This window comes from Podarcis liolepis (assembly GCF_965112155.1).
Source record: "Podarcis liolepis genome assembly, chromosome: 5".
Taxonomy (NCBI): Eukaryota; Metazoa; Chordata; class Lepidosauria; order Squamata; family Lacertidae; genus Podarcis; species Podarcis liolepis.
In genome coordinates, this window is record NC_139556.1 from 66,519,020 (window position 1) to 66,544,959 (window position 25,940).

The window sequence follows — 25,940 nt, forward strand, 5'->3', positions numbered from 1 at the left end:
AATACTGGTCATGAGGCATATAGTCCAGACTGGGATCGTGTCAGAGGGAAAAAGTTTAAGCCCCAGCATTCCCATCTGTATTGGTATCCCTTGGTGGCTGCTATTTAGCATAGAAAAACACAAGCACCCAAGGACCCATCATGTGATTCCTGTCTAGCTTGGTCCTAAGTTAATGTTTAACTTCACACAGGTCAGCCAGTGGCAATAATAATAATAATAATAATAATAATAATAATAATAATAATAATACTTATGTTGCTTGTTACCTAAACAGTAGGCAAGAGACACACTGATATATATAGATATAGATATAGATATAGATATAGATATAGATATAGATATAGATATAGATATAGATATAGATATAGATATAGATATAGATATAGATATAGATATAGATATAGATATAGATATAGATATAGATATAGATATAGATATAGATATAGATATAGATATAATTATTTTGAAACAATAACATTCCATACAATATATGGTGGGTGGGTGTACAAAGAACAAAAAACAAGTCATCCCATAACAGTGACAGAAAATTCTGCCAGCACACTAACAATAAAACAAAAGGATATTCCCACCCACTAACCAGCAGGGTGAACTAAAAACTCAAATATATAACAGGAGGAGCACTTTACCTGCCCTTGCTGCTTAGAAGAAGCTCATTTGGCTCATCTTACTAATTTACTCTCAACAGGTCCTCCCATAGTGCTCTACTAGTGAAGCTCAGCCACAGCAGGAATGGCAACAAGGCTTAGAAAAGAATCTCTGTTGTTATATGGATTCAACTGTTGGGTGGTTGGAATGTGGTGAATTTAGCACTGGATTCAACCAGCTAAAATATTGCCTCTCCTCCGGAGCCACCCTGCTCTATACCTCCTGGGCTAAGGTATGTTCCCCACCCTCGTTTTCCTTTAGAAATTGAGCTCTTTTTCCCAGCCAGTGTTCAGAACACTAATATGGAGTAAAGGAAGAGGTGTGTGCCCTCTGCACAAGAAGCAAAGGAAACATTCCTCTCTCCGAAGGAAGCAGGGCATTGAGAGGTTAATTTGAGTTCTGATGCTTCAAGACAAAGGTAGTCCCTTCCCTGTTAGCAGCCGCCACTCTCATTATCTCTGCCTATCATGCTGGAGTGCAGGACTTCATCAAGTCTCTGTGCCTGGCTCATAAACCCTCTGAACATTTTCAAAGGCCTGCCAGGTTCCTAGTGTCCAATTACCACCACACTGGCTCCTCTTCCTCTGCTCCTCTCCCCTTCTCAGCTTCTTTCATCTCTGAAACTCTTTCTTTGCAGCACAGGTTCAAGGGAAAATAAGAAGAAGGGAATGGCAAGCTGGAGTTTGCACCTCACAGCTAGCATTTCCCAGCCTTTCTCGAGGGCCCAGCATGCATCAGCACTGGAACTGACTCCCAACATTTCCGCCTGAAAATCACCAGTAGATAAAACAGGCAGCCCCAGTGCTCAGATACAAAAGGTGTCACTGCATGGCTCAGTGTGGCTGTGTGATTAAGGAGAGACTTATCTTCCATACTGCACTTCTACAATGTTGTAATATATAGTTGTGGACACTGCTAACAAACATCCTTCTTCGTGCACACAGCACACTGTGGAAGGGGAAATAGATGTGCCAGTTGTTCACTGCACAGCTAACAAGGCAAGGCAAGATTGTTCAATCTTAAAAAGAAAGTGCTTGCTGAACAGCCTTAGGGCTAGGAAATGCTCTTTTGGGGAGGTAAGATCAATTAACACAACAGACATTTATCATGAATAGTATGAAGAGAATTATTATTACTACTATTAAAATTTATATACCACTCTTTATCCAAAGATCACAGGGTGGTTTACAGTATAAGAATGCAGTAATATGTGGTTTCTTGCTTTTTCTCACAATATAAGAACCAGGGAGGGGGTTAATACTGATTGACAAGAGATTTAGAATGAACAAGGTATTCAGAATATATATAAGGAAGCACTATCTTACCCAAGCATAGTTAACACCTAGAATTCACTGTCACAACATGTGGCGGCCTCCACTGCTTAAGTGGCTTTGTGAGAGAGAAAACTGTAGGAGATGGTTCTCTCAAGAGCTATTAACCACACCAGCTAAATGGAACCTCAATGTTCAGAAGCCACAAGTCACTGAGTAACAGCTGCTGGAAGCATAAAATGAGGGAGGGCTCTTCTGGTGGGCATCATGGACATTTGAACGGGATGCTAGCTTAGACGGACCTTTTCCAAAGAGTGTTGGAAGGGAGCTCGGAGTTCCTCTAGTCCAACCCCTGCTCAATGCAGGATGCAACTACAGCATCCCTCTACTAAAACTACAGCAACCAAACTCTGGTTGAATACCTCCAGCGGAGAACTCCCCACCTTCCATGGCAGTCTGCTGCACTGCTGTACATTTCTTACCTTCAGGAACTTTCTCCTAATGTTTAGCTGAAATTGGTTTTCCCAAAATCTCCACCCATTGCTTCTATTCCTGCTCTAGAGCAACAGAAAACAAGCCTATGCTGTGTTCTGCATGTATGTGCTTCAGATATTTGAAGACAATGATCATGCCTCCCCTTAATCTTCTCTAGACTAAATATACCTGGCTCTTTCAACTGTCTCTCATAATAATAATAATAAAATTTTATTTATATCCCGCCCTCCCCAGCTGAAGCCGGGCTCAGAGCAGCTAACAACAATAAAAGTAACACAGCATTCTAAAATTAATTCATTTTAAAATCAATTCAAAATCAAATTAATGGCAACCATTGGGCTAGAGTTCTGTGAGGATTACCAAAGGAGGGGGTCCGACTGTGCCTTGGCCAAAGGCCTGGTGGAACAGCTCTGTCTTGCAGGCCCTGCGGAAAGATGTCACGTGCCGCAGGGCCCTAGTCTCTTGTGACAGAGCACTCCACCAGATCGGGGCCACAGCCGAAAAAGCCCTGGCTCTGGTTGAGGCCAGCCTAACCTCCCTGTGGCCCGGGACCGCCAAGATGTTTTTGTTTGAAGACTGTAAGGTCCTCCGTGGGACATACCAGGAGAGGTGGTCCCGTAGGTACGAGGGTCCTAGGCCGTATAGGGCTTTAAAGGTTAAAACCAGCATCATAGGACAATCTCCAGACCTCTCTTCATCCTGGCTGGTCTCCTCTGGGCATGCTCAAGTTTATCAATGTCCCTCTTCAAATGTCTTTCTTCCTTTCAATATTGATTTACGTGAGGGCTACACTAACCTACAAGCGGGGGGGATGGAGCCCAGGTAGACAGGAATGATATCAGGCAGAAAAATAATGTTGCTGTGTATGGGAAAGAAAGAGTATTGTACAAGTATATTCCATTGTCCCAACCAAGCCACTCCCTATGCAGAAAGAGAGCACTTCCCCATAAAGGAAAAGCTAGACTAAGACATATTCCATACAGAAGATTTTGCTGAAAGAACGACAGTTGACATAGCTCTGGAAAACCATCAAGCAATTCTTGCTGGAAGTGTGGTTGTGAAAAATTCTTTCCACCCTTGAGAAAAACAAAAGAATATGGCTTCTGTGGTCTAACAGAGGGGTTCACAAAACTCACATCTTGGTTGGACATGTCCCAATAGGGTCTTTCCCCAAATGACATCACTTCCCACATGAGAATCCCATAACTCCACACATCGCTGGCAGAGGTAAATTTGCGGTAGGCGATGGCTTCTGGGGCTGTCCACCTCACTGGGATCTTCCCACCCTGAAGGAGAAGAAAAGACAAGTGTTAACTATAGGTGCCTTTAAAGGCCAGTATACAAATTCATGGAGGACATGAGTATTGATGGCTACTAGTCATGTTTTATTCTGCTGACAGTTTTACATATTGTTACTACGACTCTTTTAGACATAATTCTTTAATATGTATTAGCGTGTTTCAGATCCCCCCATTCTCTCCCCCCCCCAATGTTACAGTTGTTATTTGAATTTTATATTTTGTGCCACCTTGGGAGACCTAAGCCTAAAGCGATGAAACTAACAAACAATAACTATAAAATTATATTTTAATAATTCCTTCCAGTAGCACCTTAGAGACCAACTAAGTTTGTTCTTGGTATGAGCTTTTGTGTGTATGCACACGTATCTGAAGAAGTGTGCATGCACACAAAAACTCATACCAATAACAAACATAGTTGGTCTCTAAGGTGCTACAGGAAGGATTTTTTTTTGTTTGTTTCGACTACGGCAGACCAACACAGCTACCTACCTGTAACTAGAACTATAAAATTATAGCTTACTTCCTAGGAGCCTTGCACCTGGCATTGCTTGGGAATTCTAAGAAACAACAGCAACAACTGTGCTGTTTTGCAATCAGTGGTTAAAGTCAGTGCTGTTTTGAAAGGTTCCACCATCTTGATGTAAAATGGCTTCAAGTTCTATCCATTCATAGAAGAAAACCTGCTCCTTGAGCTCACAAATCATTATGCAAAATTTGGTTACAAACATGTAGGTGTCCAAACATATAGCAAACATATAGAATCATAGAATCATAGAGTTGGAAGAGACCACAAGGGCCATCGAGTCCAACCCCCTGCCAAGCAGGAAACACCATCAGAGCACTCCTGACATATGGTTGTCAAGCCTCTGCTTAAAGACCTCCAAAGAAGGAGACTCCACCACACTCCTTGGCAGCAAATTCCACTGTCGAACAGCTCTTACTGTCCAAACATATAATAAACAGAGAAACAACTTCCCAAAATATATAGTAGACTAGCTGGGTATACCTGGCATTGCTCAGGAATTCTAAGAAACAATAAAACACCAAGATTTGTAAATTGATTTTATTTTTTAAGGCTAATGCAGTTTGTTAGTTTCTATGACGGTGTACAGCCCCAGGGCACCAGATTAGCTCAACATGGGTCAATTCAGGAAACACCTGGATCTGGTTCTTAATCAATTGCAGGGGGCAATAAATCGTCATTAGGGTTCAATCTGAGCTGGGTGCTGGTTCACCATTCCCTTTAAACCCAGGCCAGCATCAAGTTGTATGCAACCTTCCTAGTGTCTGGGGAACAGAGTGGTGCTTGACAATAACATAAAGCTGGCTACCCCTGCTCTTAATGGTCCACATTTTTAAAAAACCCCAGAGCAATTGAAGTTTTAAAAAGAAAGCTCAGTGTGAATGCTAATGTCCTTGGTTCGCTGCAAATCCTGACAGATCAGTGGAAAATAACAAAATACAAAATTTCAGAGTGCAACACTATTCCAGACAAACCAGCTATTCAAGTGCTGATGTATGAGGAGGAGGAGAATGATTTAGGTTTCCTTAGGAGGTCTCAGTAGATTTTACAAAAGACATTGTTATTATTCTCCTTGGTAAAGTGACAGGTTCAGAGAGCAAAGGGAATACACCAAAGAGTAGCTAGACGGACAGTGACTAGATTACAGTTGGCTTTTGAACCAGCTTGCCATATTTTACACCTTGGACCCTAGAAATTGTAGTTTTTCCATTCTCAGAACTGTAATTCGCATGATTCCATGAACCACAACAAAACTGGTTTAGGTCTGTGCATCCAAGAAGAAGTATAGGTTCATGGCTTTAACTTAGGTATGGGAAATCTGTGGCCTTTCAGATGTTGCTAGACTACAACTCCCATCATCCCTGCCTATTGGTTGTTCTCGCAGGGGTGGTGAGAGTTGGAGTCCAAACATATCTGAAGAGCCACAGGTGGTTCCCATCCCTGCCCTAGCTTATATACTTACCTTGTTCCTGAACATGCACCTTGAAGAAGGAGGCACAGGTTATTTGCTGCATGTGACGTTTGTGGTAAGAAAATTAACATTATGACATTTATTCCAGCTGTGATGTTTAAATGTAAACACTAACTAAAGTAACAAAATCTCATTCCCATGAATGCCAAGGAACATTCAAGTGTTTTGGAAAGGACAGCATGTTTCCTACAGGGAATATGTAGGTGCTCTCACACTTACTAGTCCCAAAAGCAGACGTCAAAGGCTGACAGCAACAGCTGTTTCTTTGCACCTCTTTGCATATCAAGTAGAAACTATGGCCTTCAGGGTTTTATCCTGAGTGACACTTCCTTACCCTTGGCAGTTTTCTATTGTGGCACAGGCAAACTTCCTTTGCTTCGGGCCTCTTCCCCTAAGAAAGATGGCAAGCGAAGGGCAAGGAAGTGGAGTTGCCCTTGGCGCAAAGATGACAGCTTATCACAAATACACCAGATGAGGAGCAACACATACTTTGGTAGCTCGGTTTGAAATTATATTTGTCCAATTCTAGGAGGCAACTAATGTGGGTTCCCTTTCATTATATTTCAGGGCATGTCAGCAAACATGCCTCTGTGAGTGAGCACATCTCAGCATAGCTACAAAAAATACCTACTGTCAGAATGTTGGGAAGGGGCCTATTTAAAATCAGAAGATGGAGAACGTGCTTTTGATGTCTTAATGGTTCCTACAGCAACAGTGGGGGATTCTGTGCACAGCAGGGGATTTTTTTGAACCACGCTCTCCTGGTTTAAATGCAGATCCCCACCAGCGCTTTGCATTTTATGCAGCTCAATCAACTTCAGTTTCCCTGATCTAAGCTATACTAGTGCAGAAGTTGACAAAGTGAGTTCAAGGTGATGGTGCTGTTCATGCTCATTTGAATCTTGTTGAGTGTGTATTTCAAATATCTAGATCATCAAAGAAATGAAGATGGTAAAACCGTGGTCTTGGGAAAGAAAGTGCAGGAATAACTGGGCACCAGGTGAGAATCAGAGATGCCCAGCAATAGTAGGAGGGGTGAGCAGCAGTAGGGAGCATGTTAAAGCGTTAGAGCAAACGTGTTAAAAATTGCTATTGATATTGGGAATATTGGTAGGAACAAGGGATGGGTAAGCTCTCCAGAACCCATTAGCTGAGTTGACTCATTGTCTTGAATTGATTCTTTAATTATCTTATCTCCCCCCCCCCCACACACACACACAAAAAAAAAAATCAGGGGAAAGGGTTAGTTTTCTGAGCTAATCTAAGGCGCATGTAAAAATTATATACAGGCACCCATCCTACAACCCCTATCAGCACATCAGTATGTTGGAATATATATACCCCTCTCTTGGCTGCTACACCAATGGAGTTGGGGCAGGACTTATTGGAAGGAGGGGAGAGAAAGCTGTGAGGAAATTCATTTCCACACTTCATCTAGGGTAGGCTTCTTGAGCCCCCAAAGCTGGTTTCTGAGTCTAGCTCTGGCAAATTTCACTAGCATATCAAATGGAGGATTTGGTTGCCTTACACTTACTCTAAGACTGGTAACTGGGATAATAGCTCACCTGTACAAAGGGAGGATGAGACAGCTCTCCTAATCCTAATAAATTTATCAGATCAGAGAGAGCTTCCCACTCAAAACATCTTTTCAATGGGCGTGAAGATTAAAACCTTGCATTCATCCCATGTGGTGCCAGTTACTCTCCAACAGGAGGCAGACACCATTGTGACCTATTTGATGGGTAAGGACTGCCATGTCACAATGGAAGAGTGAGGAGAGCAATAAGCAGCAGCCGGAGCATGTGAAGTGTTAGAAAACAATTATCTTGTTTCCATGTAAATGATTCATGCCATAATTAAAACTAATGGGAGGAGGAAGAGAAACACAGACAAAGTAAGACACTGACTCTGGGAGGAATTGTTTGCTCTAGTTTTCAGCTGCTTTTCAAAGATGGATGGCAAAACAGATTTGGTTGTTGTAATAAAAGCTCTATTTAAATAACCAAAAGAGGAGAGATTTGCTTGAAGGTTGTTTTTGCCTACCTTTTCCCCAGAGCAGAGCTATGAACCTGCCGTGGGAGGCTGTGATGTAATTGCAGGCAGTGCATCATTTCCCAGCTGCTGGGAAGGCCATTTGTGGCATAAATTAACTATAAAAATACAGATGAGAAAATCTGCTTTTTCTCCAGAGGTGGGAGAGGCCACTTCATGCTCAATCCAGGCAGGCAGTGTCGGGCAGTTTAAACTCACATTGATTTACTTAAATGGGCCGCAGTGTGCAGCCTGGGGAGGAAACTGAACTCCCAGTTAAGCCATGGATGGCTGATTCAAGGATTCTCAGCTGGTGTAAATTGGCCTGGCTGCAATGACTGCAAGGGCACCTATGCCACTGATTTGCAACCACCGGAAAGTGGCTTTTTGGATCCAGTGAAATTCATACCAACTAACACCAGCTGGCTCCTTGTTTCTGGCTCAGTCGCTGGCATTCGCTCTGCAAGTGAACACCGCCATGGTATGCATGTGATCCTGTTCTAATCTCTCCAGTTTCAGGTATGAATGTCACAGCCAAGTCCCCAAAACTTCTTGAAGCAAGGACCTTTCCCATTTCACTGGACCTTTCAAAAATTGTGTCTTGCTGCTTGTTTGGCAGGATGTTGGTTAAAGATCTGATGTGCTGGGAAGGGAATTCTGGAACAGACAGTACCCACCTAGCTACACCCTCTAAATTAATGGAACACATATTAAAGGTTTTTCTACAGGATCTATTAAGGTGGCCCTTATCTTTTATGTGCTGTAGTGGTTAGACCAAGATTGGGGATAAAGGTAAAGGTAAAGGGACCCCTAACCATTAGGTCCAGTCGTGACCGACTCTGGGGTTGTGGCGTTCATCTCGCTCTATAGGACGAGGGAGCTGGCGTACAGCTTTCGGGTCATGTGGCCAGCATGACTAAGCCGCTTCTGGCGAACCAGAGCAGCGCACAGAAACAACGTTTACCTTCCCGCCGGAGCGATACCTATTTATCTACTTGCACTTTGACGTGCTTTCGAACTGCTAGGTTGGCAGGAGCTGGGACTGAGAAACAGGAGCTCACCCTGTTGTGGGGATTCGAACCACCGACCTTCTGATTGGCAAGTCCTAGGCTCTGTGGTTTAACCCACAGCGCCACCCATGTCCCTACTAAGATTGGGGATACCTGTGTTCAAATCCCAAATTAGCTACAAAGCCCACTGGGGGATTGTGGAGCAGGCCAGCGATGGCTGAATCTGTCAATGTTGGTTTCTCTCAGTTTTTCAATATTAAAATCAGTTTCCTACATTTCCTCAGCAGTTTGCATCATCATCATCATCAAAAAACCTTATGAAAATGTCATGTCCAGTTCTGTTTAATAAAGTGGAAGTTTTAAAACTGAGCTACTATGAAAGATATACCTAGCCTTAAAAAGTATGAGGCATAGGAAGAAAGATTTTAAGTTGAATGATTTTGGGAAAATACTATTCAGTGCTGGAACAAACCTTTCAGAGAATTATGAAATTTTGAGCAGTTCAAAGCAACAAAAATGTTTTGACAGGCATCAATCACCAGTGCTTTAGGATATCCTGACTTAAAGCCAATTAGATAGCCCACTGACCTTGGGCCAGTCGCAGTCTCTCAGCCTAACATGCCTCACAGGGTTGTTGTGAGGAGGAAAATAGGAGGAAAAGAATCAAGTGCGCCACTTTGAGATTCTTGGAGAAAAGGAGGGATAAGAATGTAATAGCTTTGTTTTCTGGAATTCTGACACAATAAATAAAGCACACTAAGGGCTGCTGCCAAGGATCAGTAGATGCTGGTCATCAATATTGGTGTTGCTTGAAAACACTCACTTTTGCCTTCAAGTCTCAGCAAGACAGCAGAAGAAGCCATTTGAGTCAACTGTGGAGTCTGAAAGGTCTGCTAAGACTGCAAACGATATTGAGGCCAGCCAAGACAATGTGACCTAATATGGCCTCTTGCCAAGAAAAACCACCAAACTTTTCTTGGGAAAATTAACTCTAAGACATATCTTAAATCAAGAACTGCAAAATCCCACAGCGCTCTTGTAACTGTGTTTTGAATTTCTTGTGAATTCTGCATTTCCTCCCTTCATTAAAAAGCAAGAGTTCACTGTCTGAACCACACAGTAAAATGCCTGCATCCACTTAATAGGTGACATCATGGCTTTTACAATATACACTGAGAGTCAATATACACTTCAGTATTAGAAACTGGACTTAATGAGCTGTTGGCAATCTGAGAAGTGATAGAGGAAGCTGTGCATTGTTTCGGCAAAAATGTATGCTTCTGAAAAAGGATATATCCAGTGTCTTCAAAATTTTCATTAAACTGAATGGCTGCAAAGTGGCTGCTGTGCTGAGCCTATCACAAGTGTCAGTGACAAGTACTATTTTGCTGTTCCCTTGAACTTGCCATCTGCTATGATCACCTGTTTGCTCATGTTCCTAGGCCGATACTTTTTCTCTCCCCCCTTCCTCTCTATTTCCCATTCAAAATATAGTTCCTTTGGGACCAAGCCTCCCTTGAAATATGTCTCCAATATGACCTTGGTCCTCATAATCACCATACAACAAATTATGACTGCAATAAATATTGGAATGGATATTCAACTAAAACCATTTTGTACAGAAATCATTAGAAGAGGGCCAATGCATAGTTGCAGCTGTTATCACTGACTAAAAGTGAATTGATGGAAACTGCACATCTCCCTCCACGTGAGTTCTTACATACATGATATGTGAACAGGTACTTACCAAAGAGCTGGTATAAGTTGGGTCTGAGGTGTCATCTTGTAAGTAACGTGACAGGCCAAAGTCAGATACTTTGCAAACCAGGTTGCTGTTGACCAGGATATTTCTGGCTGCAAGGTCCCGGTGGACATAATTCATTTCTGCAAGGTACTTCATACCAGCTGCGATCCCTCGCAACATCCCCACCAACTGGATGACTGTAAACTGCCCATCATTTTGCTGTATCAGTGAAAGTTAAATGAAAGAATTAGCATTCCTCTGTATTCAAAGAATCCAGGCTGGGAATAGTATCCTACAATATGGGCTCTAAGGAACAGAGATCTATATGGCCAGATAGGGAGGCTAATTTTGGGGAAATGTGAAAAAAGAGGTCCCAAGAGATGATAGGAAATCTCAGAAGCAGTAGCAGAAGGAAGGAGAAAGAACAGGCAATAGACTGGAAACTAATTCTATTGAAAGCGTAAGTGGAAGAGATGGAGTGCCAACGAAAATATGAGCAGGAAATGAAAAGAATTGAGAAAAGGAAGGACCAATGAAGGCTTCTCAAGGAAAAAGCCATTGCCTGCTATGGCAACCTACACCAACCTGGTATACTCTATATCTTAAGGTACCCCTGCCCGTACGGGCCAGTCTTGACAGACTCTAGGGTTGTGTGCCCATCTCACTCTAGAGGCCGGGGGCCAGCGCTGTCCACAGACACTTCCGGGTCACGTGGCCAGCGTGACAAAGCTGCATCTGGCGAGCCAGCGCAGCACGCGGAAACGCCGTTTACCTTCCCACCAGTAAGCGGTCCCTATTTATCTACTTGCACCCAGGGGTGCTTTCGAACTGCTAGGTTGGCAGGCGCTGGGACCGAGCAACGGGAGCGCACCCCGCCACGGGGATTCGAACCGCCGACCTTTCGATCGGCAAGCCCTAGGCGCTGAGGCTTTTACCCACAGCACCACCCGCGTCCCTTATATCTTATTGGACTACAACTCTATATCTTATTGGACTACAACTCCCACCATCCCTGGCCATTGGCCATTTTGCTAGGGCTGATGGCAGTTGGAGTCCAAAACTTCATGAGAGCACCAGAATGGGCAAGGCTGGTCCAAGAGCAGGAGAAGCTCCCCATTGGTGTCAGAAGAAGAGTTGGAGACAATTTAACAGTCCTAGGATGATGGTGGTTATTTATATCCTGCCCTTTTCCCTGACAGAACTCAAGATAAAAACAAGAAGTGCTAAAAACATAGAAAAATCAATAAAATCTGTTTAAAATACTTATCAGCTGGGTTGCTACAAAATGCAGTAAACATTTGGGCAACTTCCAAACAGATTTAGCAATAATTACATTAAGGCCAGGATGTCATTGTTGTTTTGGACGATTTAATTTGGAGGGAAAGGCATGCTCCTGCATTTGCAGGGCTGAATTGCACAGTGAACACCTCCACAAGAGCTGGCCTCATTAAATCGATCCAATTTCATTATCACTTCAAAAAGAAAGAAAGTCATACTTACTCGTAAAAAGGAATCCAGGGCACCATTTTCCATAAACTCTGTAATAATCATCACTGGGCGGCTTTTGGTGACCACCCCCTCTAGCCGAATGATGTTTGGATGATCAAACTGACCCATGATGCTGGCCTCACTCAGGAAATCCCGCCGCTGCTTCTCAGAGTAGCCAGCCTTTAATGTCTTAATAGCCACATAGATTTCTCTCTTGCCAGGCAGTTTGAGGCGCCCTTTGTAGACTTCACCAAACTCCCCTGTAATGGAACAAGTAAACTTTGCTCGTTCTGCTATTTTAAGGGGTGGGGAGAAATGAGAGCTACCCAAGCTGAGGACAAGGTGCTTGCCCAAGGCATTCTAAACATTTCTTCAAAAAGTGAATGGCAGGAAAACACATGTCTAAATACCAGCCCTGTAATAAAGCGAGCAGAAGCAACACACAGCACAATTCTTGTACCTTTAACTATTGTCAAAGAGGGAGGTTTGGGCCGGGGAGCTTTTTTCTTTTAGCCCTATCACATGACATGACAGTATGACATCACAATGCTGAAAGGTCCAGAAGCCTCTGTTCCAGCTTCCTGCAGGCTGGGTCTCTCCAGATGTTGCTGGACTACAGCTCCCATCAGCTCTAGCCAGCATGGCCAACAGTCATGAATGATAGGAACTGTAGTCCCAATATCATTTTGATGGCTCCAGGTTGTCTGAAACCCTGGAGAGCAGCTGCCAGTCAATGTAAACATTACTGAGCTAGCTGTCATACTAATGGTACAATCCTCTACGTGTATACTCAGAAGCAAGTCCTACTGAGTTCATGGAGCTTTCAGTTACATAGGCATAATATTGCAGCCTTACTCTGTGGAGTCTATGTACTAAGTCTTACTGAATTCATTGGACTTATTTTTAAGAAAGTATACTTAAGATCAAGTCACAAGACAAACATAACTCTGCCACAATTAGTAAAATAAGAAAAGCAACAAATAGGATAGAAGAGACCCCAAACTGTTTTTATTCCAATTTTACACCAAAGCAGACAGAAAACTATTTACAGTGGACTTCAGTGGAAGCAGACAGGTGAAATTTTTAGAATGGACTTCAGTGGAAGCAGAGTAAAAGGGAAAGGGCTTGCTGCTTGAGCTGCTCCCCAAGGCTCTTGTGAGCTACCAGTGTCTTCCATCTTGTCTCATAAAATGGGGAGGGAAAGGCTTTTGTGGAATGAGTGGGAGGCTTGGTATAAGGACAGAAAGTGTGGTTGGGAGGGAGATAAAGTAAAAGAGAAAATTAAGGATGCTTCCAGACAATGGCTCATAAAATAGGCACAGTACCAACTCCAGAAGAGGTACTTCCTATTCCAAACATTTGGTGCTATGATGGTACTGCCATTGTTGTGCCACCCAGACTGCCTCTAGTCCATTTGGACAGACAGTGATCGGAATGAAAATCCACTTGCTGTACATCTGATGCTCAGAAGCAGCTTCATCTGGAAGCACCTTTAGCAGAAGAAGAAGCAACACTGAAGCGCTGAATGCAAATAGCAAGCAATGAATGCAAACAATAGCTTGGTGCAGGTTATAAGCAACTGGTTATAAGGATGCTGTAAAGAAAGAAAGAGCAAAGAGATATAGCAGCAGATGGGCTCTGACACATGGGAGTTGGGAAATTACATGCTAGCAAATAAACAAACTTTTCTGAGGCAGACTCTAGATGCCCAGAGCAAAGGAATGGGCAAAAAGTATACTCTGGTCCATTGGTGGACTACAGGCCACTTTCTGATGGTTCATGTAGTGTAAAGCTGGGCTGAGGAGCCTGTGGCTCTCCAGGTGATGTTGAACTCCAGCTGCCATCAGTCCAGCTAGCCTGGCCAATAATAAAGGGTGCTGAGACTTGTAGTTCAACCATGTCTGGAGGCCTACAGGTTCCCCTATCCCTGTTATAAAGAATGCTGGCCAATGTGCTCCACCCAAGCACTTCTTATATTCTCAGGAAAGACTGCATACTCAGGATTTCCACCATTTCATAATGGTGGAAAGATTCTGAGTATGCACACTTACTCTGTAAATTTGGGGTGAGGGGACATTGGAAATCCTTGGGGATGGTAGTAGACCAGTCCTCTCATGGTGTAGTCAAAATGCAATACTTTGCTATCTTCAGGTTGCGATACTTTCCCCTTCTGTTGGACTTGATGGGCTTTGGGATGCCTACCTATGGTCCACTGCAACCACAAAGATTCTTTCCCCCCCTTACTTGGCTACTGTTAACTAAAGTTCTGAACATGCTGCTCCCTCCAGCGGGGGAACTAACCTCCTTCTAGGTGACCTGTACTTCCTGGATCATTTGAAGTTGTACAGTGATGAAGCAACATTCACATAATGTTAGCACTGTCTTTGGGAATGGGTCTCTGGTATGATGAGTTTGAGAAGTGCTCAGGGGCAGTAGTTAAACTGTGCCAGTCCTGGGTAAGCTTACCATGAAGATTTAAAGGGAACAAGTCAAACAATTTGCACAAAATAACAACTAATCTCCTAAATGCTCTTGTTCACACTGTTGTTTAAAACAAGCGGCTGGTTTTTAATAACTAGAGGGTAGGTTGTTGTTGTTGTGTGTGTTTTAATGGCAAGTATGCAAGCTTTTCCTTCTGAAATTAGCTAACAGCCCCAAAAAGGTAAGATTCCTGCTGTAGCAGATAAGAGAGATGCTATAAACTAGGGAGCTATTGCCCTACCTATTTATTGTTAATTAAACCAGGGAGCACAACAATGTATTAAAGTGAGTCAATTAATTAAGCACAGTCTCTTAAATCACAGAAGAAGATTCTGTTAGGCTTCCAGGAGAAAAGTGCCAGTCCACTGTTAATTGAGCTGAACAAGCCTGAGCATCCACAACAGAGGAGGGAAGGGAAGAAAGCAGGAAGGTAAATGAAGGGAAGGGGAAAGGGGGGAGGGATGCCACTGAAACCTGCCCAATGGGAAATGAGTCACACCTGCTCCAATGACTTCTTCAATCTTCACGAAAGACACATCAATTTCCTTGGCAAACTCACGAACAGCTTCATTGGGGTCCTCATACGTAAAAGGGTCAATGTAGATCTTCATTCCTGGGGAGCCTTCTCATTTTAGAGAAGAGCGGAAGAGAGAGAAAAAATCATATTCATCTCCGGGGAAAGGGATCAACAGCATGTCTCCCCCTAAACCTTCCTTCCTTGCCTATCTGTACAATCAGCTCCCCTATTCACTTGCTCTCTTGTTTCATTCTTCCTCTTATACTTCTCTCCGCTTCCCCTGCATTATCTTTTCTCCTTGAAATGTATAACGTATTAGTTATAACTGGCAGATTGGGAGCAGGCCACGGGTTGCACCCAGAAAGTGGGTGCACACTGTTATTTATTGAAGCAGTACCAAATCCATTAGCAGGAGAGTCAAGGAAAGAACTGCAGGTAGAGATCAATATTTATCAATCTGACACCTTTCCTGCGTCGGTCTGATTGGAAGGGTTATACCAGGTGGCTGTGCTATAGCAGTGAATGCAGGGCAAAAATAAAGATAAAAATCAAAGAGAATAGCAGCAAGCTGAGAGAATAAATGAATGAAGAGGAGGAGGAGGGGGAGAAATGGAAGAAAGAAGGAAATCGCTTTGGGAAAAGTTGTCTCAGAAATGAAAAAGAAGAAAGGAAAGAAAAATCAAGAGGATTCAATCACAGTGAAAATCATCACGGTGTCCCTTCTGAAAGAGGAGGCGTATACAGATGAAGGACCTAAGAGAGTGCAGAAAGTCATTTGTTCAGCTTTTTGACATTCTAGGAGCTTTCCAGTTGATTCAGATTGACCACCTCTGTAGCCTGGTGTTGAACGCCTCCTTGCAAGCCCTCTCTTGTTCAGGCTGAACATTCAACCCGCTAGAGGGAAGTTACAAACGAACACTAGTTTGCTGTTTTTATGGGAAAGATGGCAGCAGGTTTACGATGCTGCTGTTCATGCATAATTTAAGCCATTTTTATTTACCCAACATACCTTTGATAGTTTTGTGGCTGCTACTAAAATGACAGAATGCAGCAATTACAAACGAGTGAGCATCCTAATGATAAAATACAGCCTCCATAATAAATATTCTTGGGGGTTTGCTTTAGCTTTCAAAAAGCGTCACATGGCCCCTTGCAGCAGGCTGCCAAATCTCTACCAGACATGACTGGGAACTTGTAGGCTGCTGCAGGGAGTTTGGGAGGTTGCCGGCAGGAGTTAACTTTGGTAGAAACCTCATTATTTCACTCATTAAATTTTAAGAGAGATCTCACACTCAGGAACACAAATCGCATTGGTGGAGGCGTTTCCTCCCATCTGGTGAACATTAAATTGTGGAACCCGTGAATCTAACAAAGGCTAGTCAAGTTGCTGTTTTGAGATTACAGTACACTGCAAACTTGAACGTTGGGGGAAAACGATCACTTTCACCCATTACAAAGGCAACCAATGTATTTCTTGTTTGCGGCCTGGTACTAGTAAAGAGAAGTGAGAGCTCTACCACCTCCCGAACTGCTGCTTAGTCCTCTCGGGCCTTTTATGCCATTCACCTGTCAAATTACCTAGCCTGCAGGATCCAAAAAGGTGTTGCTGCAGCTATGAGGCCCAGCAGGCTGAAGCTTAAAGTCCCAGCCTTTGAACGTGAAAATGGGCTTCGCAAGTAGTGAAAGTCACCAGAGCTAAACATGGCATGTATTATATCACACCACCCTTTGCCAACCTGGTGCTCTCCAGGAAATTTTCCTTCCATTTCTTCTTCAACTCTCTCTTTGTATTGTACACTATTTTCAGAGAAGCGGCTAACCTAAGATTTGTCATATGCTTTTGACCAAAATGAATCACTATATTTAACACCTGAAAAGATTGCCAGAGATACTCTTGGGTGATCGCAGCAGGCAGTCCTTGGAATGCATTGCGCAGTTATCTTGTTTTCACTGGAAAAGTAGTAATCCTCTTTTATTCTGGGCAATGGCACTAAGGTCAGCCCCACTGCTGTGACTCTCCTCTTCCCTACTCTCACCTGCCCCTTTCTCTTTCCATCCTATTATTAACTTTTGTTCTAGCATCTCATCTCTCCTGGGATTTGCTCCTCACCTTTTTTATGCTTGGCAATCAGTCAGACAGCAAACACTCTGCACCTCTTCTCGGCAGTTTTAATGTCTATATAATTAATCCAATCCCATTCAAGCATTATTCGTTTACCACATATTTAACGTAAGTAGCAGCCGTAAACCCTATGAAACATGAAGATCCAGGTCTAGAATATCCCAGGACTGCAGAGGAGTCACAAACTTTGAATTCTGTTGTGGCATTTCCAGACTCCAGAGTTTCTATGAGTCTTGAGAATTCAGAGTGGCTGACACAAGTCACATAGGAACAGGGCAGAACGTCCATTCCCCACCAACTGCTGGTTGCTACTCATCCGGATGGTGCACCACGTCTAGTAGAAGCAGCACAGGTGGCATAGGACACAACACCTAGTGAAATACCAAACCCTTACAATAGTTCATCTCTCTTCCTTGCAGTACAATTCTTTCACTTACAGCTTAGTAGTAAAGCACTAAATCTGCCAAAGGGAAAGCTGTAGCTTACAGGAAGGCAGCCTTAGGCACACACTGGGCCAAAACTCTATCCTTCCATTACTGATGGCAAAACCTGCGATGAAGTCATCCATGCTTTGCCCAGTTCATAAATCTTTTTACAGCTTCATCACATACATTTTTACTGTTCCATAAATCCTTTTACAAGTGCAGCTGATGCTCTAGCAGGATTACAAAGGAATTTACAAGATCATAACCAAGGCTGGCTTACAGATTAGAAAAGCAAAACAAACATATAACGCAGAAGGATCAAGGTGGGGACGCAATGACCTTGGACTTAGTGCTACCCACTCGGCCAATGTAAAATGGCTTCTAAACGTCCAGGAGAAAGGTATCCATGCTGCTGACAAACCGCTCTGTGCTCATAAGAAGTCTGAGGAAATCTGCCAGAGTTTGGAACCAGACTATGGATAAAGGCAATCTGACATATTTGGAACAACATGTTTGGAAGTGTAAAGTTCAGTACAAAGACCAAATCCAACCATAGGGCTATCAATAAAATCTTTATGATTCGTCTACTCAAAGATGGTGAGTAGAACAGTGTATATTCCTAGTTGACAGGAGCTGTTTGGTCTTCTTGCTGAGAATTATCAACCTCTCTGTTCTGCCTAAAGAAGAGGACTTTTCTTCCAGGCATGTATACATACACACCCACACACCCACACCCCACTTACAAGCAATAGACTCAAGTGACCGCATACACACACAGCACCAGAAAATAATTAATTGGTTCAATTCAAACCCAGAAATGGCAGGAGAGAGGTACAGAGTACTCATGGCTCACAAAGGGACATTCTCCAGATTCCGAAGAGGATGTCAGTGAGGGTGAAGGAAACCCCATAGGCCCAGAGTTGCAGCAGGGCTCTGCTTAGGCTCTTCAGCCTCCCCATCTAACAGCTGATGTATAGGGTCACGCAGCAGCTGCTTTCCCATGCATCCTCCAGCCTTCTGCTGGCCCCAGAGTTTCAATTCTAGTTGTGGATATTTTTGGATCCAGTATTTTGGTATGGATTGAAGTGAAAGGGCACAAGGGAGTTTAAAGGGTGTTTAGAGGTGCTCCCCACTTTAGTTTCACTGAAGCATGCAGCTGGGGAGAATGCCTGTATCTCAAAGTTGTGCATTTTTTTTTTCTGCACCACCAGCAGATGGCAAGCTAGTGAAAGATGCATCTCTCTAATTTTGTGTTTCAGGGTTTTCAAGGACACACACTTTGCATCTTGCATGGATATTTACCAAAACAATAACTGAGAACATGAATCCAGTGGAATCGCCTGGCTATGAGGCTATATGCACAGAATTAGCATGGGCACACAGCTCTTGCCAGCACACAAAATGGTTCATGAACTTTTGGAAGTTACCTTTAAGATGTAGGAGAGCTTTATCAACAGCTTTAGCCAAAATAGCTAAATGGAACCTCCACATATAAAGGTAATGTACCTATGTATATAAATACCAGGTGCTGATGATAACAACAAGGGAGGTCTTCATGTCTAGCTTGTGACCATGGGAAGCATCTGGTCAGTCTCTATTAAAAACAGAATGCAGAAGTAGATGGACCTTGCTCTGCTGCAGCAAGCAATTATTGTCTTCTTAACTTCTCACTTGTAGAACAAGATACTGATGCTCTGCAAGCAGGCACATGGAAGAGACGGGCTTGCCAACTGAGGCTGCCTCATTTGTGTTTGGCTGCTTATTGCATCTAGGTCATTTAAATGCCAGCACTCCAACACTCAGAAAATGGTTTGAAGAGTTAATTAGACAGACTAACTTAGATGTTTCATTTGGGGGGAAAGATATACACTGTAAGGATTTCTGTTTTACTGTTGCAGTGATAGACTATAGCACTGGCTCTGCAGTGTGCCGAAACAGAATTGAAAGTGTTGCTTGTTACCTTGTACCCTTTTTTATTTACATCAGCCAAGTAGAGGGGGCTGCAGGGAGTGCTCTTACTAGAGCTTTGCGGGGATAATGAGGGACTTTTCCATGCACTCTGGTTTCCGTCTTGGCGTTCCATGGTGCCAGAAGCAGTTTAGTCATGCTGGCCACATGACGCGGAAAGCTGCCTGTGGACAAACGCTGGCTCCCTCGGCCTGAAAGCAAGATGAGCACTGCAACCCCATAGTTGCCTTTGACTGGACTTAACTGTCCAGGAGTCCTTTACCTTTACCTTTGCTGAGGGACACTTTCTCCCCACTACAAACATAAAGAAATGGTCCTGACCTGTGGATTCTTCCAAGACCTGGGATTTTAAAAGAAAATCTAGCCTGCTATCGTTAGCAGAATGCCTTCTTTCGGGAAACCTTCAATGACCTCTTATGTGCATATTTTCATATTCATGTGAGAATGATCTCTAGCCACCCCAAGCCATTCTCCAGACCTTGGGTTCTCTGGGCTCTCTTGGCCATTACTTCCTCACTTAACCTTCCCACTGAGCAGAGTATCCTGTTTACATAGCTTTCATTAGTAGTCACCACAGCTTTGGCAACAAGCTTTCCCCATCCATCCATCCATCCATCCCTATACTCAGAATTTATGGATGGAATTCCAAGCAGCGCTAACGAGATCACACCATCAGCACAAACATTTTTACTTGCCTGGTGGCAAGATCTCCCATCTCCTTCTGCTGCATGCTATTCTGGGTGTTCTCTCAACCCTCTTTGGGCTGGTAGGAGGGCATGAGAGCACACGGGGAGGAAAAGGGGGAAGCCCTATTGTGCTAGTGGGACTTGTTGCACTGGCTCCGGCTAGCGCGCTAGGTAAAGGTAAAAAGGTAAAGGACCCCTGGATGGTTAAGTCCAGTCAAAGGAGACTATGGGGTTGAAGTGCTCATCTCACTTTCAGGCTGAGGGAGCCGGCGTTTGTCCACAGACAGCTTTCTGGGTCATGTGGCCAGCATGACTAAACCACTTCTGGTGCAATGGAATGCCATGACGGAAACCAGAGCGCATGGAAATGCTGTTTACCTTCCCACCACAGCAGTACCTATTTATCTGCTTTCGAACTGCTAGGTTGGCAGGAGCTGGGACAGAGCAATGGGAGCTCACCCCATTGTGAGGATTTGAAATGCTGACCTTCTGATTGGCAAGCCAAGAGGCTCAGTGGTTTATACCACAGCGCCACCTGCACTCAAATTCCAGGAACAGATTCTTTTATTTTGTGCAGTGCAGGCCTTGCCCAGAGGTTGCCAAAAGCACTTAATCTGAAATGTGTGCAGTCTTCAAGGCACTGTCAGTGGTCACCTGGGATATGCACTTTTACGAATGAGCTGCTACTCAGATTTGGCATCCAGGTGGGAGATTTTTCCAAAAGAGGTGGGCGAGCTTTGAAAATAAAGGAAATGCATTGGCAGGATTGATTCAAGGCATGACACCCTACAGATCAATGCAGGAAAATATACCAGCAGAAACCTTTGTTTTGTCTCAGAAGGAACGAGTTGATCTGCTGCCTATTAATAACGTTTAAAATTTCTGCACAGAGGTGGCCAGAATTTATGTGCTGCCTTACCTACATATTTTGCCTTGCTTTATGCCAGCTGTCTCAAATTTGTCCTGATGGGCTGCCCTTACAATGTTCCTGCCACTGGGCTGTGTGCTTTTGCCTTATACAAAATAATTCTTTCCATTAAAAAAAAAAAAAATGCTGTCAGACAGAGAGACAAAGTGCTGTTTTGGGGAAAATGTCAGCAGTGGGAACACATCAGAGGACCAAGGGCATAGGGAGAAGGGCTGTAATGGCTCAGGGAACAAGGCTTTAGCTAATGGGCATTAAAAAGTGCAGAAATGCCACAAAAGAGTATCATGGCAGTAGGGAAGAGGCGCATCATGTATACAAACAGTCCAGCGGCGTTTGAGGAGTGGTAAATATGTTTGCTCAAAGATTTGCTGGCTACAGGGGTACGAAGGTCATACTGAAGAAGCTCCTGCAGAGCCCAGAAAGTAAAAATCCATCCAAATGTCATGACACAGAAAACTAACTTGCTGAACAAAGACACAGCAAACAGCAACCATGGGGATGTGTGCATTTTTATATCAAAAAGGGAAGTTTCTACCTGTATTGCAAAAACAACACTAAGACAGGAAGGGCAATCTGCTCAAGCGCTGGGTCAACTTTTTTCTATTCATCTACATCTCAGGGCCACCATCAATCTCAGTAAATGTGGTTCAAACCTAGGCCCACTTCTCCAACATTACACATTCCTACTCACATTCAAAAATGCACATAGAAATAAGCCAGAAATCCATGTCTTTCTAGCATCATATATATGTGTACTTTGAATAAATTTCTAGAAGCTTTGAGAAGTACTGGCCTCACATTTATTTATTTATTTGGAATGGTATGTGTGTTCCATACTTCCTCCAAAGAGCCCAAAACAGGGTAAGTAGGGTTTTCTGTAGAAAGGAAGTGAAATTTCTTAGACTTGGATTTTATCAGGAAATTTCTGAGATTTTTCTTGGTCTCACCTATCTAGAAAAATTAGACCACTTTGCAGAAATTTCTCCACCATTTTGGATGGGGGGCCATATCCATCCCTCCCACAATGCCCTAGAATGACTTTTGGAAAAATTTCTCATCCCCTGGAGAAATTAAGTGAATTCCTCTCCCCATAATTTCTCTGCCCACAAATATGGTGGGGAATTTCGAGAGGCAATTTGCACAGAGCTGTAATTTTTAGATTATCTTGCAATTGGGTGTTGAAGGGAGTCCAACAACATTTGGGGAGATGTTCCCCATCTCTATTATCTCTCCCCCATCAGCTCTAAGGGTCACTGTTCTATAAATGGGACCCTCAAAGATGTCAGACTCCCAGAGCTAAGTTCCAAACACTCTCATATTTACATTTATAGGTATATTGATTTATTAGCCTCCTACAGGTATTTATATAACATATATTGTCCCTTACTGCTTAGTAAAAAAAATAAAATCAGTTGTGGCAGATAGATGCTATTTGTGCTCTGTAATTTCAGATTTACCAGCATGTTAGTTAGAAAGTTGATATAATAGTGTAACTTTATACTTTTGGTTTCTGAGTTATGCTTTTTTGGCAGTTTTCACAATCTTCTGTATAGTCTAGTATACTGACATATATTTTGTACTGAAGTAAACATTTTAGGTAATTGATCACACGTTTCCTTAAGGGGTATTACACATTAGCAGAAAAATATGGATAGTTACTGTATCCTGATTCACTGTTGCCGAGCTTAGAAACTTTCTATGCAAAGGATCCCATCATCCATATTCACATTGGTCTCATTAAATAGCTTTAAAATTATTTAAACCTATTAGGCTCCAGCACTGAGCTCTCTTGGCCTCTGTTTTCAGCTTAATTATCTTCCCTTAAGGATAAGAAGTGATCCAGGGACATTTTGTCCAAAAGTTAAAATTAAGAAAATCTCAGGGATATACAACAAAGCATCTGAAGGTCAGGAAGTACAAGAGCAACTACAAATTTAGCAGGAAACCTTAATTCCACCTTTTGCAGTACGCTCTTGGTTAATCTTTAATTCCATGGCTGCATGTTCATGATCCGCCCATTTGAATTATAATGAGTACATTATCCCCAAGAATTTAGGCTCACATTTTCCTTTTAAAGAAAGAGAAAGTCTGGGAGGCTTCTCTCCTAAAGTGCAAATTGGATTTTAGCTGCTCCCAATTTGGTTTTCTTCCCCCTATCTCATTTCCTGCTTTGGCTGTGGTTTACATAGGTATTGCTGCTGGCTGTAATCTGAAGAGCCCTAAAGAGCTGTGTGCATTTGTGTTGGAGATTTCCCCTGAAACACCTGGGAACTGCCGAATATAATTGTTTGCAGCTGGTTCTGCATTCACAGCAAGCACGTAAAGTATGTGTAGGTGCGGGTGGAGAAGTGTCAATGGACAGTGATTACTCACTGGCCAAGATTGCTGCCTTGCTATTTTATTATCCTATTAACTTTCCTAATACAAGTTATAAAGGCTCATTTGCTGCCTTTCAGGAGAGCTCCGTTTGCATTCTGGGAAGGATCTGGATATGATCTGTTTACTAAACAGCTGATGAAAAGCCATATGCCTATATTTCACTGTGGCTAATCAATCTATGCATTTCAAAAGGAGGAAGTTGGAAAAACCAGGCACTTTATAGAATGGGGGGAGGGAGTGTTTGTTTATCGATTCCCTCCAAGACCTTACCTTTGCTCATCAATCTAACTATAGCAAGCAAAAAGGCAGTTGCTCTTTACAGTAATCTGTGACAAACTCCCATTTCTGCTGAGCTGAGGTCTGTGTGTAGGCCTATCTCCTAGGACTCATGTGTAAAAGGGCTGATGACAAGCGCACACTACAAGTAACTGGCTGACAAGCAAGTACTGCATACATCTCAGCTTCTCATTTTTCCTAAAACACACATTTGTAAAAAATAATGGCAGAACCTGTTTCAACATCTGACTAAACAAAAGCCAGGAGGCACAAAGGCTGAGGATTTCCTCCGGTGCTTTTTGAAGCCTTACATTCTCCCTGTTTCCTTGCTGCCTTTTTAAAAATTTGCTCTGCAGAGTATCTCCTGAGAAAATCCCCACTTTCATACAAGCTTAAACATCTTCCAGCAAAACGCTTGTTCTCAATTTAAGTTCTCTGCCAATGTATTCCTTGAAATGATCTCTGCTCCCCTCCTTAGTTATCTCAGTACTGTTCATCTCTCTTGCTATTCCTTCCACTTGTCTTTCACTCTCAGCTTTATCTTACTTCCAAGTCAGACCACAATGCTTAAAGATGCCTTTAAAGTATAGGTATTTTTAAAAAATGTATTTTGTTGTTGAATTTTGATATATAAGGTAGTAAACTGCCTTGGGATGAATTTTATTATCAAAAGGTGGTGAATAAATTTAGGAAACAAATAAATCTAATTGGCATTTCTCAACCCTGCCCCAATGAAAAACAGTTACATGGAGTTGTCCAAACTTTCCTGGCTTCTCCCGCCACTCACCTCGACCAGTGCTGTAGTGTTGTAACTTATCACTGTATACTGCCTCTTTGCTGTAAGCTCGCTTCCTAGGAAAATGAAAAAGAAGATGCCATTCAATCAGTGCCCAAGGCTGTAAAGACAGACCAGTTTGTCCTTATTCACTGCACCTTTGTGGACAAATATGGAATTAACATATCAGGTCTGGCTCAAGGACTGGAGCTGCCTGAGGCAAGGGACAAAATCGCACCCCATCCTTTCCGTGTGCGTGACCAGATAGACAGTTGAATCTTACTTCAACATTGGTGGCACTGCAGCAGTCCCCTCAGCACCTGAGAGCAGTAGGACAGCTTTGGGGGCACAGCTCTGTCCTCCAACATCTCATCGCCAGTCCCCATTACCCGGGATCTGTCACCAGAGGCAACCTCCCTAATAGTCAGAGCTGGCCCTGCAAACCACAAATTGAGTTTTCTACCAGAAACTCCTCAGGAAGTGTGTATTTTGGTATGCCTGTGTGCATCAAGCTCAGGACCAGTAATGGAAAGCAGCAGGCATTTGGAAAGGAGCTTTCTCGGGGAAAGTGCCATTAAATGCAGAGACTGACGTAGCTCGTGTTGTTGTTTAAATCTGGCACCCTTCGTAAGAGAATACATGCAAGATTCTGCCCTGTGTGCAAGTGTGTCTTAGCAATAGAACATTCGCCCCTTTAAAGAAGGTGTGCTTAAGCTACGCAAACCAAATATCCATTAGCACCTACACCGCGCTTCTTATGTAACCATTACAGATCAATTGTTAGCTCCTTGATTCCATTATCCAGCGCTGCCCTGCAGTAAATGTGTGTGTTTCCACAATCTCCTTCAGGAAGATTCAGCCTTGGAATGAAAGCAAAATTTATAATGTGGCAAATGGTACCTGCTGCAAACAATTGAAATAGCCACTAAGGAGACAATAAAGACGACCCCTGCTGCTGCAGACCCGGCAATCAATGGCAGTTGTTCTCTCAGTTCTGACTTGTAGTCATCTGGAAAAGAAAAATACATTTGTAACATTCTTGCCTGCTCATACAAGCCTTTGCTGCCAATAGCAAATCTCTATTATTTATTTACTAGCTTTGTATGCCACCATTTCTACCAGGAATTCAGGATGGGTTACATAGGTGATCCAAAGAAGCACAGATCCTGGTTGAATGCCAAGACCCCTGGAATCCCACGCATGACAGGGATTGTAACAATGGCCAGCTTTTGCCATTTCTATGTTAGAAGGGCTCTCAGATCCTGAACTCTACAGTTTGGCAAGTTGAGTGTTGAGGGCTATGGAAGACAAGCACTTAATAATGGCTCAGTTCATATGGAACACCAAATCATTTTTCGTACTACAAGAAAAAGCCTGGAAGGA

General features: G+C 43.1%; 1 protein-coding gene across 15 annotated transcripts in view; it reads right to left on the reverse strand.

Moving 5' to 3' along the window:
• The window catches only part of EPHB1 (EPH receptor B1), a 344,460-nt gene that overhangs the window by 27,696 nt on the left and 290,824 nt on the right, over positions 1-25,940 (reverse strand). For 14 of the 15 annotated variants that reach the window (XR_014526935.1, XR_014526936.1, XR_014526937.1 and 11 more), the window contains 6 exons: positions 25,458-25,566; positions 24,570-24,634; positions 14,981-15,103; positions 12,013-12,260; positions 10,516-10,731; positions 3,569-3,718 (listed from right to left, as the gene is read on the reverse strand). Coding sequence is in view for 8 of the 15 variants with exons in the window: in XM_083506364.1 (XP_083362490.1) it covers positions 3,569-3,718; positions 10,516-10,731; positions 12,013-12,260; positions 14,981-15,103; positions 24,570-24,634; positions 25,458-25,566 (911 nt within the window). In the remaining 7 variants the exon portion in view is untranslated. The remainder of the gene's footprint in view (positions 1-3,568; positions 3,719-10,515; positions 10,732-12,012; positions 12,261-14,980; positions 15,104-24,569; positions 24,635-25,457; positions 25,567-25,940) is intronic. The other variant, XM_083506366.1, reaches the window with a different exon arrangement.